This window comes from Seriola lalandi, unplaced genomic scaffold, assembly GCF_002814215.2.
Source record: "Seriola lalandi dorsalis isolate HSWRI2012SDOR001 ecotype SW California unplaced genomic scaffold, Sedor1 jcf7180002054585, whole genome shotgun sequence".
In the NCBI taxonomy this organism is placed as follows: Eukaryota; Metazoa; Chordata; class Actinopteri; order Carangiformes; family Carangidae; genus Seriola; species Seriola lalandi.
Genome location: NW_019525138.1, coordinates 1,898,753 through 1,910,827, shown reverse-complemented (window position 1 = coordinate 1,910,827; position 12,075 = coordinate 1,898,753). Strand labels below are relative to the sequence as shown.

The window sequence follows — 12,075 nt, the reverse complement described above, 5'->3', positions numbered from 1 at the left end:
TCATGACAGCAGAGGCCAGAGTCCAGTCAAGCCTCAGTTCAACACCGCTGGTCACAGGAAGCCTGTATCAGCCTTGGCTCTGTTTTACTGTATGTTCACGGTCTCTCTTCAGTGTGGTCCTTTTTGTGAGGCTGTTTAAAATGCAGGGGGAAAGTAGATAGACTGCCTGCTCTTCTCAAGAAACACCAGAGTTGGAAAGTTAACCCTGTCGCAGTAAATCTTAGCCTAAGCCCTGCTCTAGTCGAGCGTACAACAGCGGGATCCAGCAGGGCTTCATCCCCAGCACCCTCAGATCAGGGCTTCTGAGCTGGAGGTAGAGCGACTGAAGAGGATCAAAACTGAGACAAGCAGCAGAAGAAGAGGAGTTTAAAGGAAGAGATCTCTATTCTGGAGCAGGTCCTCATTTCACTGTCTAGCGCTCTGGCAGGTCTCCCTCTCTCTCCTCCTCTAACCCACACAGTCCCCTGCTCAGCACACTCAATTATTCATCAGCTTACAGATGCACTGAGGAGAGCGGAGAGGAGGAGGGAGGAGGCAGATGCAGACCTCCTCTCTGCTCTTCGATGTTGCTCCTTTCCTTTCTTTCCCCTTCTCCTCCTCTTCAAAAGTGACCACCCCTTCATCTCCAGCCTCCCATGTACAGCATGAATAATTTACACTTATGACCTCATGGGCGCAAATGAGAGGAGTAGAAAAACGCTGGTCATCACCTTTTACCTTCTTCCCTTTCTGTGTCTGTGGTAAGCACCTGAATCCTGACCTACCCTCCGGCAGGTCTCTTTCTCTCACAATCCTTTCCTCCACCTCCTTCCCTATTGCCCCCCTTCCCCCCTTCTTCCACCTTCGATGTACCTGTTCATTAGTTCCGGCTACTTGCTTTGTTTCCTCTCCTTCCAGCCCCTGTTACCGCTCTTACATCCCTCGCACCGGAGGTCTTTGTTCTCGCCGAGACTCTCCAAAGGGACAGGTAGAAGTACTTTAACTTTGTTACTGTTGTCAGAACGGCATCAAGGAGATCACTGCAACCCCACAACTGCTTGTGCGTGTGTGCGTGTGTGTGTGTGTGTGTGTGTGTGCGTGTGCAGAAGCACCGCAGTACAACTAGCTCATATGTTAGTCTGAACATTTAACACATTTTCTGTTCAGTAAAACATTGGCTTTGGAAATAATCTCTTGTCATCCTGCTTATTAAATTTGTAATAAGCATGTGTAAATGTGCATGTACAAGTGTGTGAGCATACATAATCAGAGCCTGCAGTTGTGTGTAGGCACAGGCATACAATAGCCATGCATGTGTGTGCTTATTTACAGTATATTTGTGTTACTGAGGAAGAGAAAGAGAGCGAGAGAGCGTCGGTAAGCAGCAGTGATGAAGAGGAATAGCTAATGTCAGCTGCACTGGCTGCTGCCTCGGTATCAAAGCCTCCCGCTTGCTTCATATCTGCAGACAGCCACCAGCAACAGACTCCCCATCATTAACTACTGTACAGCACGCCGGACTGAGCGAGGGAGCGAGGAGGAGGCAACGGAGACAACAGGAGGAAGACATGATAAAGAGAGAAAGAATGCCTAAAAGAGGAGGAGGAGGAGGGCAACGAGCACGAGGCTCAGATCGACTGAGGTTTGCCACAGCGTAGTTACATCACCTCTGTCCTCTCACTCTCCCTCTCCTCACTTATTTACTTCCCCTTTCTCTTGACTTTGTTCGTTCATTCTGGAAATTCAAACTCTGCAATCAGAACGCGTCTGCGTGTGTGCGTGTGTGTGCGTGTGTGTGTGTTTGTGTGTGTTTGTGTGTGTTTGTGGGGTGGGGGGGATGGAGTGACACCAATCTTCAGCAAATCAACCACATTTATAGTAAAGCAGATGTTCTTTTGCCAACAGCCAGATAAAGGCAGCGCGGCGTGGGCGGATCAGGAGGGAGGAGGCTGGCTGCTCGAATAACAGGTTTTTTTTTTTTTTTTTGCATCATTTAAACGATGCAATCTGAACAATGTTTCGGCAGCTTCACCCTCCGTTGGCTGCTTGCTTACAATTAGAACTCTTAAAGCAATTACTGCATACTGAACCCAAGAGTCTCACACTAAGTAGGGTAAACGAAGCCTGAGGGGAGCAGAATTTCCATTCAGAGTTACTTCCCATAATGCACAGTGTTGAGTTTTAAGTTCTGGAAACTCATGAAAGCTCGGGTTGTATTGAATCACAATGCAAAGCTAGTGCTAAATCGATACGGCGAAGCCTTAAGGTTTGCTGTTAAACAATACGCACCACCTCACTTGAGCATTCAAACCACAAACACTGATAGCTTGGAAACACACACTTGACTTTGCCGGGGAACCCTGTGCTCCGGGCGGCCAAGGAGAAGGTGCTGGAAGCCTCCTCCTGTAGGCCTACAGATACAGTGGGGCTTCTTCAGGCGAAGGTCAGCACACGCTGTATCGCTCGCGTTTCCAGCTCCACACTGCACGTCAATAAAAATAAAAAAAACCCCTCCTTTACACACTTTCAGCTGAATCTCCAGAATCTCCCGTCTAGGCCCAACTCCCATGACAGGCACTGCGGAAACACACTCTCTCACACGAACGCTCGCACAGAGCGGAGCTGCTAATCCACATGATGTTAACCCTGATAATGGGATATAGCTCAAGCATGCCCGGAGCCAGATAAATGACAGATGTGTACTTCAAAAAAGTATGTGTGTATCACTTTCTGTGCTGACTTTAGGGTTTATTAAAGAAGAGAAAAAAAAAACAGTGACAGTGTGTTTACCTCCAAAGAAATGCTGCGTGTAAGCAGACTGTGAAGTCAAACATATGGATACAGGACGTGATTTGATCCCATTCTGCCGTGGGTTTGAAAACATCTCGAGTCATGCATTTCAAAATATATGAACTCTGTGATTGATTGTTCATTTCAAGATTATGTGAACTGTTTTATTAAATGTTGGATTTTTGCAGAAAGTTAGAATTCAACTTTCTCACAGAATCCCAAAAGGCACAATTTTAATTCTGTTTTATTTAATTAAAATTATGAATATCCAGCAAAATGATTTATGAGGAAGTGGAAATTAAAGAGTGCCATTGATTCTGTTTCAAATCCATCAGTGATGCAGCATGTAGAAGAAGTGAAAACACTCTTCTCCCTATATATTATGACTTTCCAACTCAGCAGTGACACCGCTCACACTTCCACACCAGGTCACAAATACTGCAGGATCCCGTCACGACTGAATAAAACCAGAATGAATAACAAATAATGTAACACACACACGTCTGGAGGATTAAAATCCATTACTACAGCTATAAGCTGACTGACTTAATTGGAACAACAGGACAGTGAACGTCTCACCTAAAATGCAAACTGACCCAGTAATAATGTGGTTTGGGTTTATTTTGAAAAGCTGCCATGTGATGTTGCCATGTTCAGAAAAAGCAATTAATCACTGTTATCATTAGCTCATATCTCTCTAACATCTCTTTAATTTGCTTGTTTGGATTTTGTGTTGGAGATTCAGAAATTGGACAGCTGCAGCCTTTTTTTTATTTTGCTGTAGGTGACAGTTATTACTACACGGACCTGTTCTTTAAATGAATATTCTGTTTAATAAATCAAACAGTCTGGACCTCTGTAGCCTCTGGTTAAAGGACTGAAGTCTTGTCTGATGATGGCACTGGAGGTTTTTTTTTTTTCAACCCAGCTCCAGTGCATCTGTCTGTGGGGGGATTTAAAGCATCACAGCATCACACAGTGAATTTTGCCCAATAACAAACAGCTGTCGGGTTTGTCTTACTCATCATGCCAGTGATGCAATGTGTTCACAGAGGAGCCATTGAAAATAAAAGAGGTGACAGTGTTAAGACAGTTTTAGTCCAGCGGTTTTCCACCAAATCCTTAAAACTAGTCTGGAATGATAAATACATATAAATGCATAAATGCAGTTATACTGCATGTCAGCTGTTTTGACCTAATGAGTAAAATATGCTTACTTATGCAGGTGGTGTGCAGCAATAATTCTTATTTCTTTGGAACATTTAAGTTACATGGCGTAGGGTTTTATACAGTGTAAATGTGGAATTATTGCATATAAATCCCATGATCCTTCATGGTAGAATAACAATAATTAATTTCTTAACAACTATTTGTGGCAGTCCCAAATTCACAGCTTAAGTAACATTCTCACACACACACACACACACACACACACACACACACACACACACACACACACACACAAAAACATCCCAGGAGTGTGACCACTGCAAAGCCACAACATCACATGCAGCATTGCATTAAACCTGAGACAGCCAGTGTTTGAAATACATGAACAAGATTACACACTTCTCTAGCCCAACCTGTTGGCTATAACTAAAGAAAGATAAAAACACCTTGTCATCAGAAAAAAAGAAGAAAAAAAAAAAGTGTTCCCGACACTTTGGAGATACAAGGTTCCTCCAGTAAGAACACATCACCGTCCTTTAGAGCATTTTACAATTCCAAGCATCCCATTCTTACACATGACCTCTATTGCTAAGGATAAATGCAGTTTTCGCTGTATCCCCTGCAGTAAAAATCTCTAAAGTCAGACTCGTAAAACAAGACATCAAGCTCAGGCTTACTGTAGCAGCCGAGAGGGAAAGTATCAGTGTAACAGAGGTGTGCTTTATCTGTGCCAATAAAAATGCCAGATCATTAGTACACGGCCATGGGAGAGGGAGATGACATAAACCTTTATGCCTTGTCACTTTACTCACTCTGTCACACAGGTGGCAGTTCACAGAAGCACCTCTGCTACACCATCATTACAACAAACAAGCAAACAACAAAAATCAAGTCACATCTATTTTCTATCGACTGGAAATCAAGAGCTGGAAGAACAAGCACAGTCACACGCTGAATGTCAGCGTACAGTATGCGTTAGCTTTTCTGTGTGTGTGTGTGTGTGTGCGTGTCCCCTAGTAGTGTTCAGGAGCCCCCACAGGGCCTCAGTACTCACCCAGAAATACATCATCATCTCGGCTGAGAGGGGACGAGAGACCAGGGGGTGGACGACGGGGGTATGGAAGGACACCGGAGAGGCCAGTGCTCTTCCTCTCTTTGTTGTACGTCTGTCCTGTTCTCAACTGATCTTCTTCTTCAGTCACTTGACTTTTCTCGGGGGAAGTTTTTTTTTTTTTTTCGCCACTCCTGTCTGCTCAGTGTAATCTGGTGGCCAGCTAATTGCCCCTGTGTTTTTGTGGGGGGTTTTTGTAGTGGAGTTATAAAGTCCCTTTATGTGTCCCTCTGCCCCCAGAAGACAGTCGGTCTCCCTCTCCCGCAGACTCTTCTGAAGCGTGACTTCGCTTCTCAGAGTCGCTGCTGAGGCTCTCACGCTGCTTCTCCTCCCCCTGAACCTTTCAAAAAAGTCTTCCTCTGCTTCTTCGCTGAAGGGGGAAAGAAAGAGAGAGAAAGAGTAAAGAGAGAGGCAACAAGGGGAGAAAGTGCTGAGGGGCGTTGTTACTGTACCTCCCTTTTTTCTTTTTGTTCTTTACTTCACTTCCCCTTCTTCTCCTGCTTTTCCTTACTCCTCTTCTCCAACTTGCCACCCTTTCCTGCCCGCTCAGCTCTTCTCGCCTCCTCTTTTTTTTTTTCTCTTTCTATGCTCGCTGTAAACTATCCTACTCTCTGTTTCACTGATACACACTGAAACCTGAGCGCACTCTCTCCCTTTGCTTCTCTTCGCCCCTCGCTCTGGGTAGCTTCAGTCCAGCAGCTCTGATTTGAGGAGGGGACAAGTCTGAGACGGACTTTCTTCGACAGCGTTCCTGGGTGAAGAGCGCTGGAGAGGCTTTGGGGGTGGGAAAAGCTGGAGATCACCACACGGTACAGTAGCACAGAAGCTTTCATCCGGAGAGAGACAAGTGCAGAGGGGACGGAGTGAAGGAAAGGAGGGGTGGGGGGGCAGAGTAAAGAGAGAGAGAGAGGAGAGAAGGAGGGAGGAGGGATGAAGAGATGAGTTGCTGGAGGGACGCCGGGGGACAGGCTGCGTAGAAGTTGTGGGAAAGCCGAACAAGGAGCCGGAACGAGGGGAGGCAAGGCAAGACTAGATGAAGGAGGCAGGAAAAAGAGGATGCACTGAGATGGGAGAAAAGGAGAGAAAGAGGGAGCAGCTTGGCTTGTTGTTGCTTATGCTAAAGAGCCAACGATACCAGCCGGTTTCATTAAGTTGCACTGGGAGCATCGGGGAGGAGGAGGAGGAGGAAGAGGAGGAGGAGGAGGGGGGCTGGAGGTTTCGGTGGTGGTGCATGTGGGGGGTAACAGGCAAGAGAGCCGTCAAAACAAAATTCAATTTAGAGAGCTTGTGTAACCTAAGGAGAGAGGAGGGAGAGGAGGAAGAGGAGTGGAAGAGATGAAAACAGCTAAACTGGAGCTGCTGCCTCTCTTCTTGTTCTTCTTTTGTTCCCTCTGTTTTTCCTTGTCTGCAGAGGGAGGGACGGGTGGTGCGGGCTAGTGTTTCTGTGTAGGTGTGTATGGATGTGTGTACGTGTGTGTGTGTGTGCGTGTGCGTGTGTGTGTGGTGTGGATTGGCTGAGTTGGCTGAGCTAGTCTGGCCCACAGTCGTGCAGAGGGAATAATGTAAGCTGCCGCACTCCAAACTGTGCGTACATGTGTGAGTGTGTGTGTGTGTAGAGTCTTTTTGCATCTCAGCGCCGACACTGCATCTGCATCATCATACACATGTTTATTGTATGTTTGTACCAGCACACATTTGACGGGTGTGTGTGGCTGGACAAGGCAGGCAGACAGAGAGAGAGAGAGCGAGAGAGAGAGAGAGAGAGAAAGAGAGAGAGAGGTGGGTGAGGGTTGGATGTTGTAGCCTGCCTCAGCACATTTACCCCCTCACACCCCCACCCACCACCACCACCAGTACAGTCAATACACCACTGAGGCAAGCTGCCATGTTAACCCCTTCGCTGCCTGAAATACTGCACTGCACACACAAGGAACACCGGAGCAGGAGAGAGAGGGGGAGAGAGAGAGAGAGAGAGAGAGAGAGAGAGAGAGAGAGAGAGTGAGAGAGAGTCCCAGCCACTCCTGTGTCACTCTGTTTTCTTGTGTCAAAGTCGCATTGTAATTAAAGTCGGACTCAGTTTCTTTTTTCTCAGAACTGAGAAGTAGAAAAAAAAATCCATCTTGTTATGAAATCCTAAATAGTGTAGCTCCTCAACAGTTTAATCTAATTTAATTCATACTGGCAGCATGAGAAAAAAAAAGCACCATTAAAATGTACATCTGAAATGAAATAAGATTCATTACTTGAATTAAACCCAAGCAGGTCACAATTGTCCTAAATATAAAGAGAGGGTTTTGTTTTCTCACTGTGGATATTCAATATTTTGCAATATCGTCAATTTGATATTATTTGATAGACTGAAACCACCGATGAATGTATGCTAGTAAAAAGTATTTGTGTGTATCCAAAGCCTGGTATACAGTCACTGAGCACTTTATTAGGAACACCACAGTTCCTCCCTGTGTTTTCAAACAGCCTCAGTTCTTCTTGTCATGGATTCCACCAGATGTTGGAAACTTTCCTCTGAGACTCTGCTCCATGTTGACTTGACTGCATCACATCATCTCTGCTGATCTGTCAGCTGCACATTCATGCTGCTAATCCTCTACCACATCCCAAAGGTGTTCTAGTGGATTCAATAGAACACGGGGTCTCCTGCTGTTGTAGTTCATCCACCACAAGGTTCAATGTGTTTTGCTCTTTCTGCTTTTCTGCTCTCACAGTTATTAGTTAGTGGTTATCTGAGTGACTGCAGTCTTTCCGTCAGCTCCAACCATTCTGTCCATTCTCGTCCGACCTCTCATCAACACAGAGCTGCTGCTGACTGGATGCTTTTTGTTTTTCTCTCCATTCTCTCTCCAGCAGATATGTTTTTTTTCTAGTCCCGTAAATGGTGGTGCAGAATATTATCAAAGGCTAATGTAAGAAATTGATTGATAAGAGTACAACTGAAATTTGCTTTGTTATTGTCCATGTGTGACACTGTGGTCCAAAGTCACATATTATACATTTGACAGATTTCTTATCGCACATCGTATGTGTGCTATTTCAGAGGTCTGTCCACAAGCCACAGAACATTTGGAGCTTTCTGATAGAACTTTGCTGAATAAAAGCTCCCAGTAGCTTTTTTTTTTTTTTTTTTTTTAGTCAACATCTCTGAGGAAGTGATTCTGTGGCTAACATGCTGCCATGATGATCTATTTTAGCACCAGACACGGTGCACTGACTACACTGCAGCCTGATGTGACTGTATGTGTCTGTTATTCACTCTCAACATGGATAAAAGTATAATAAGCATTTTTCAGGTGGGGGTAGATTCTCTATGTGGACATTATAGCTAAATGTGGGACTGTCAGTCCGATACTGCAAGAAAAAAAAAATCTGATGGTCAAAATAATCTGGTGGGCCAGTTTTGGCCCGCGGGCCGCCAGTTACCAACCACTGCTCAGAGACTGTTGTGTGTGAAAATCTCAGGAGATCAGCAGTCCCAAAGAAATGCCACAGTCAAAGTCACTGAGATTATATTTATTCCTCATTCTGATATTGGATGTGAGCATTAACTGAAGCTCTTCACCTGTATCTGCAGAATTGTATGCACTGCACTGCTGCCACATGATTGGCTGACTCATTCCTCTATGCCATAGAGCTCCATATTTGTTCAAAAACTATTCAAATCACATAAAAAATGATTGGCTGATAGATTGATAGATTGCAAATTCCCCTCCTGGGGATCAATAAAATCTTATTCTTATATTATCTTACTACTGAACCACACTGTTGCACTGGGTGATGTGTCCCCTCATTCCCATGAACACACAAACTGTACTTTACTTTTACTCTGAATATTTGCTACCAGGTTGAAAGGAAACAATGTAACGCAGCAAAGATAACTGAACAACAACCATATACCCTACAGGCTGTTGTAGGCCAGTTTCCAGCCATTACTTTAAACCTTAAATATGAGGAAAAGCAAATGCTAGACAAAGCATCCTGTGATTAGCAATCACAATCAGCATGGAGAGTCAGAACAGATATTCCCTTCATGTACGAGGGTGGATGGTGAAGTCTACAGCACTGGTTCAGAGAGATGTTTCATGCACATTGACTCTTCTTTAACTCTACCACTGGAAATGTGCAGGAACTTATTTTGAGATCTGCACTGGGGGGCATACAGAATACATTCCATATTAAAGTTGCATCAAACACTTTCAGTGTCGGGAGTTGTTTTTTTTTTTTTTTAAGTTCAGTCCAGTTTTTAAAAAGGTTATGCGCATCATTTCATCATTAATAAAACATTAACACATTTTAAAAACATTGGTATAATTATTGTAAACAGACACAACCATCACCATCAACACTGCATACATTTACACATACCAATGCTAACTGGGCTGAAGCTGACAGCAAATCCTCTGAAATAATTTAGATCAGAAACTGCGGTTGCTTTACGTCACCAGTCACGTGGACAGCACTGTCCCCACACGTTCTTCATGAAAGGCAGCAGTGGAACGTACGGCAAATGCTTCCAATTTGAGGCATATTAACATTTACCAATGTAAAAAAAATAATGAGCTAATTCATAGTTAAGATAGATTATGAATACCAACTCATATGCAGCCATTTGTGCTGAAATTGGTATTTTGGCTTTACTTGAAATGAGGCCATTTACATACATGTATGCATGCCTGGTGTGCAGCCTCAGCTCTCACTCTCCTTCATTTCTCCCTCTGAGACGACCAAGAGCTCAGAGGTGGGCTGGCTTCTCTCTTTTTTTCCCCAGCAACTACCATGCAAAAGCTAACATTTTCCTATCAAATCTGGGTGTCATGCTATTTCAGGTCTGGGTCATTAATAAGTTAGTCCAGACCCTGCATATGAGCAAGCTAATGCAAAAAAAAAAAAAAGACAGCAGACTGGTGGTGGGTGGGTGCTGTCAGGGTCTAGGAGGAGAGGAGCAACATCGGGTCAGTCAACAGAGATGGAGAATGAACTAAATGTACAGAGTGAACACTGTCTTGATCTCTCGGGTGAAATATCTCCAGTGTACTATCTCAGTGTATTCGAGCTGTGATGCAGACTTCAAGAGAGACGGTTGCTGAGCCAACCCAAAAGGTTTCTTCAAATTAACACCTTGTAATTCATCTGCAGTGTAAAACATTAGTAAATTACTTATGAAGTAAGGTATGGAAGTAATAATGTATTTATACAGCACCTTTCACAGATTAAAAAATATCACAAAGTGCTTTACATCATAAAAAAGGGCAAAAGTTCAAGAAATGAAAAAGACAATAAAAGCAATACAATAAATAATGAGCAATAAAATAAAAAGCAGGAGGTATTCTGACAAACTGACCAAAATGTTTTCAGCTGCTTCAAGCAATCATCACAGGACTCGATGGACCGTAACGTTCCATAGTTTGAAAAGCTCGGTCACCTCGGGTTTTATAGCAGGTTTGAGGGACAGCCAGTAATTTTTCTTCATTAGACCTGAGAGCCTGATTTGTCATATAAGGGAGGAGGAGGTCAGCAATATATTGGGGTGTTTGGCCATTTTCAAACATTTTAAAATGGATACGGGATTTGAATGGGAGCCAGTGGAGGGAGGATCAAACTGGTGTTATGTCTGCTTAAAATCTGAGCAGCTGCATTCTTCCAGACGGATAAACAGAGCGTTACAATAATCTAAACAAGTAGAAATAAAAGCATGAATAGTCATCTCCATCTCAGCTGAGGAACCACTAATGAATTTGTTAAATACAACTTTTAAACCTTTAATAAAGAGAGCCTTGTTAGAAAGCTGTGCTAATTCACTGAGGATGGATATGTACATAATGTTTAACACTGTGTTGAGGTGTTAAACAATATTAATAATCTTGGCAAAAACACCTGATACTGCACATACCATCCTAACCGCAGCGGTGCAGGTTCGAGTCCAACCCATGGCCCTTTGCTGCATATTATCCCCCTCTCTCTCTCTCTCTCTCTCTCTCTCTCTCACTTTTTAGTGTCCCCTGGAAACACTTGTGTTGTGAGTATTTGCAGCATGTGCTGTCAAATTGATGAAGATGTTTTCTGAATTTGTTTGCTTTTCATCTATTTGCATGTGTTTTCTTAAGATGCAGTGCGTTGAACCTTCAGGGCCACCGTACGCTGGAGAACAAGCACCAAACATGCATTATGTGGGTGTATTTCAAGTGTAGACCAGGAAAATTTCATGTAAATTAGATGATAATTGTCTCTTAAGGGTTATGTCCTGTATCCAGTGGGTGGTGCTCTGACTATGACTTCATATAGGCATGGAAATGTCTTCAGTGTGGGGCTGTCATTAAACATGTGAAGTTTCAGGCAGATGGGACACTGTATATTGGAGTTACAACAACTTCCTGTTTAATGGCTAAATATCAAAATTCGCTGTGCAACCACAGACACAACATTCAAGGAAATCTCACCATAATAAACTGGGCCTCATATATTGAGAAATGCTGTTGTGCAAATGTGCACTGTGGTTTTCATTGAGTTTGGGGCCAAAATCCAGTGGGATTAAAAACCAGTCTGGGACTTTTGACTCGACTGGCCCACCAAAACCCGTCTGGAGACCTGTGTCACACTTTACAAGAATCTTGGAGTAAACAGAGGATGAATTATTAGCCTATAGTGTCCATTGTAATTACCAAAGAACATCAGGTCAGTTTTTGTTTGTGTTGAACAGCAGAGTTGGTGCTGAACTGATACACTGCAACTGAAGAAATCACATGCAAATAGACAAAACACAAACACATTCAGAAAACATCTTCATCAATTTGAGAACACGTGCTGCAAATGCTCACAACACAACACAAGTGTTTCCAGGGGAATACAGGGACACAATGCTAATCCTATCCCGGGCACTTCAACAACTCAAGAAAAAGAAGCACAATGAAATGATGGAAATGATACTTAGAGTCAGCAGAATTATCTCAGGAAATTTTCATTTGCCAGGATTTTTAAAACAAGTAAAATAAGCTTGAAACAAGTGAAATGCTCTG

At 43.6% G+C, this 12,075-nt stretch overlaps 1 protein-coding gene across 1 annotated transcript in view; it reads right to left on the bottom strand.

The window, feature by feature from the left end:
- The window catches only part of rbfox3a (RNA binding fox-1 homolog 3a), a 190,630-nt gene extending 184,846 nt beyond the window's left edge, over window positions 1-5,784 (bottom strand). Inside the window, exon 1 of the mRNA XM_023418811.2 lies at window positions 4,994-5,784. Within this exon, the coding sequence (XP_023274579.1) occupies window positions 4,994-5,011 (18 nt within the window). The 5' untranslated portion in view covers window positions 5,012-5,784. The remainder of the gene's footprint in view (window positions 1-4,993) is intronic.
- Between the last annotated feature and the right edge of the window lie 6,291 nt (window positions 5,785-12,075).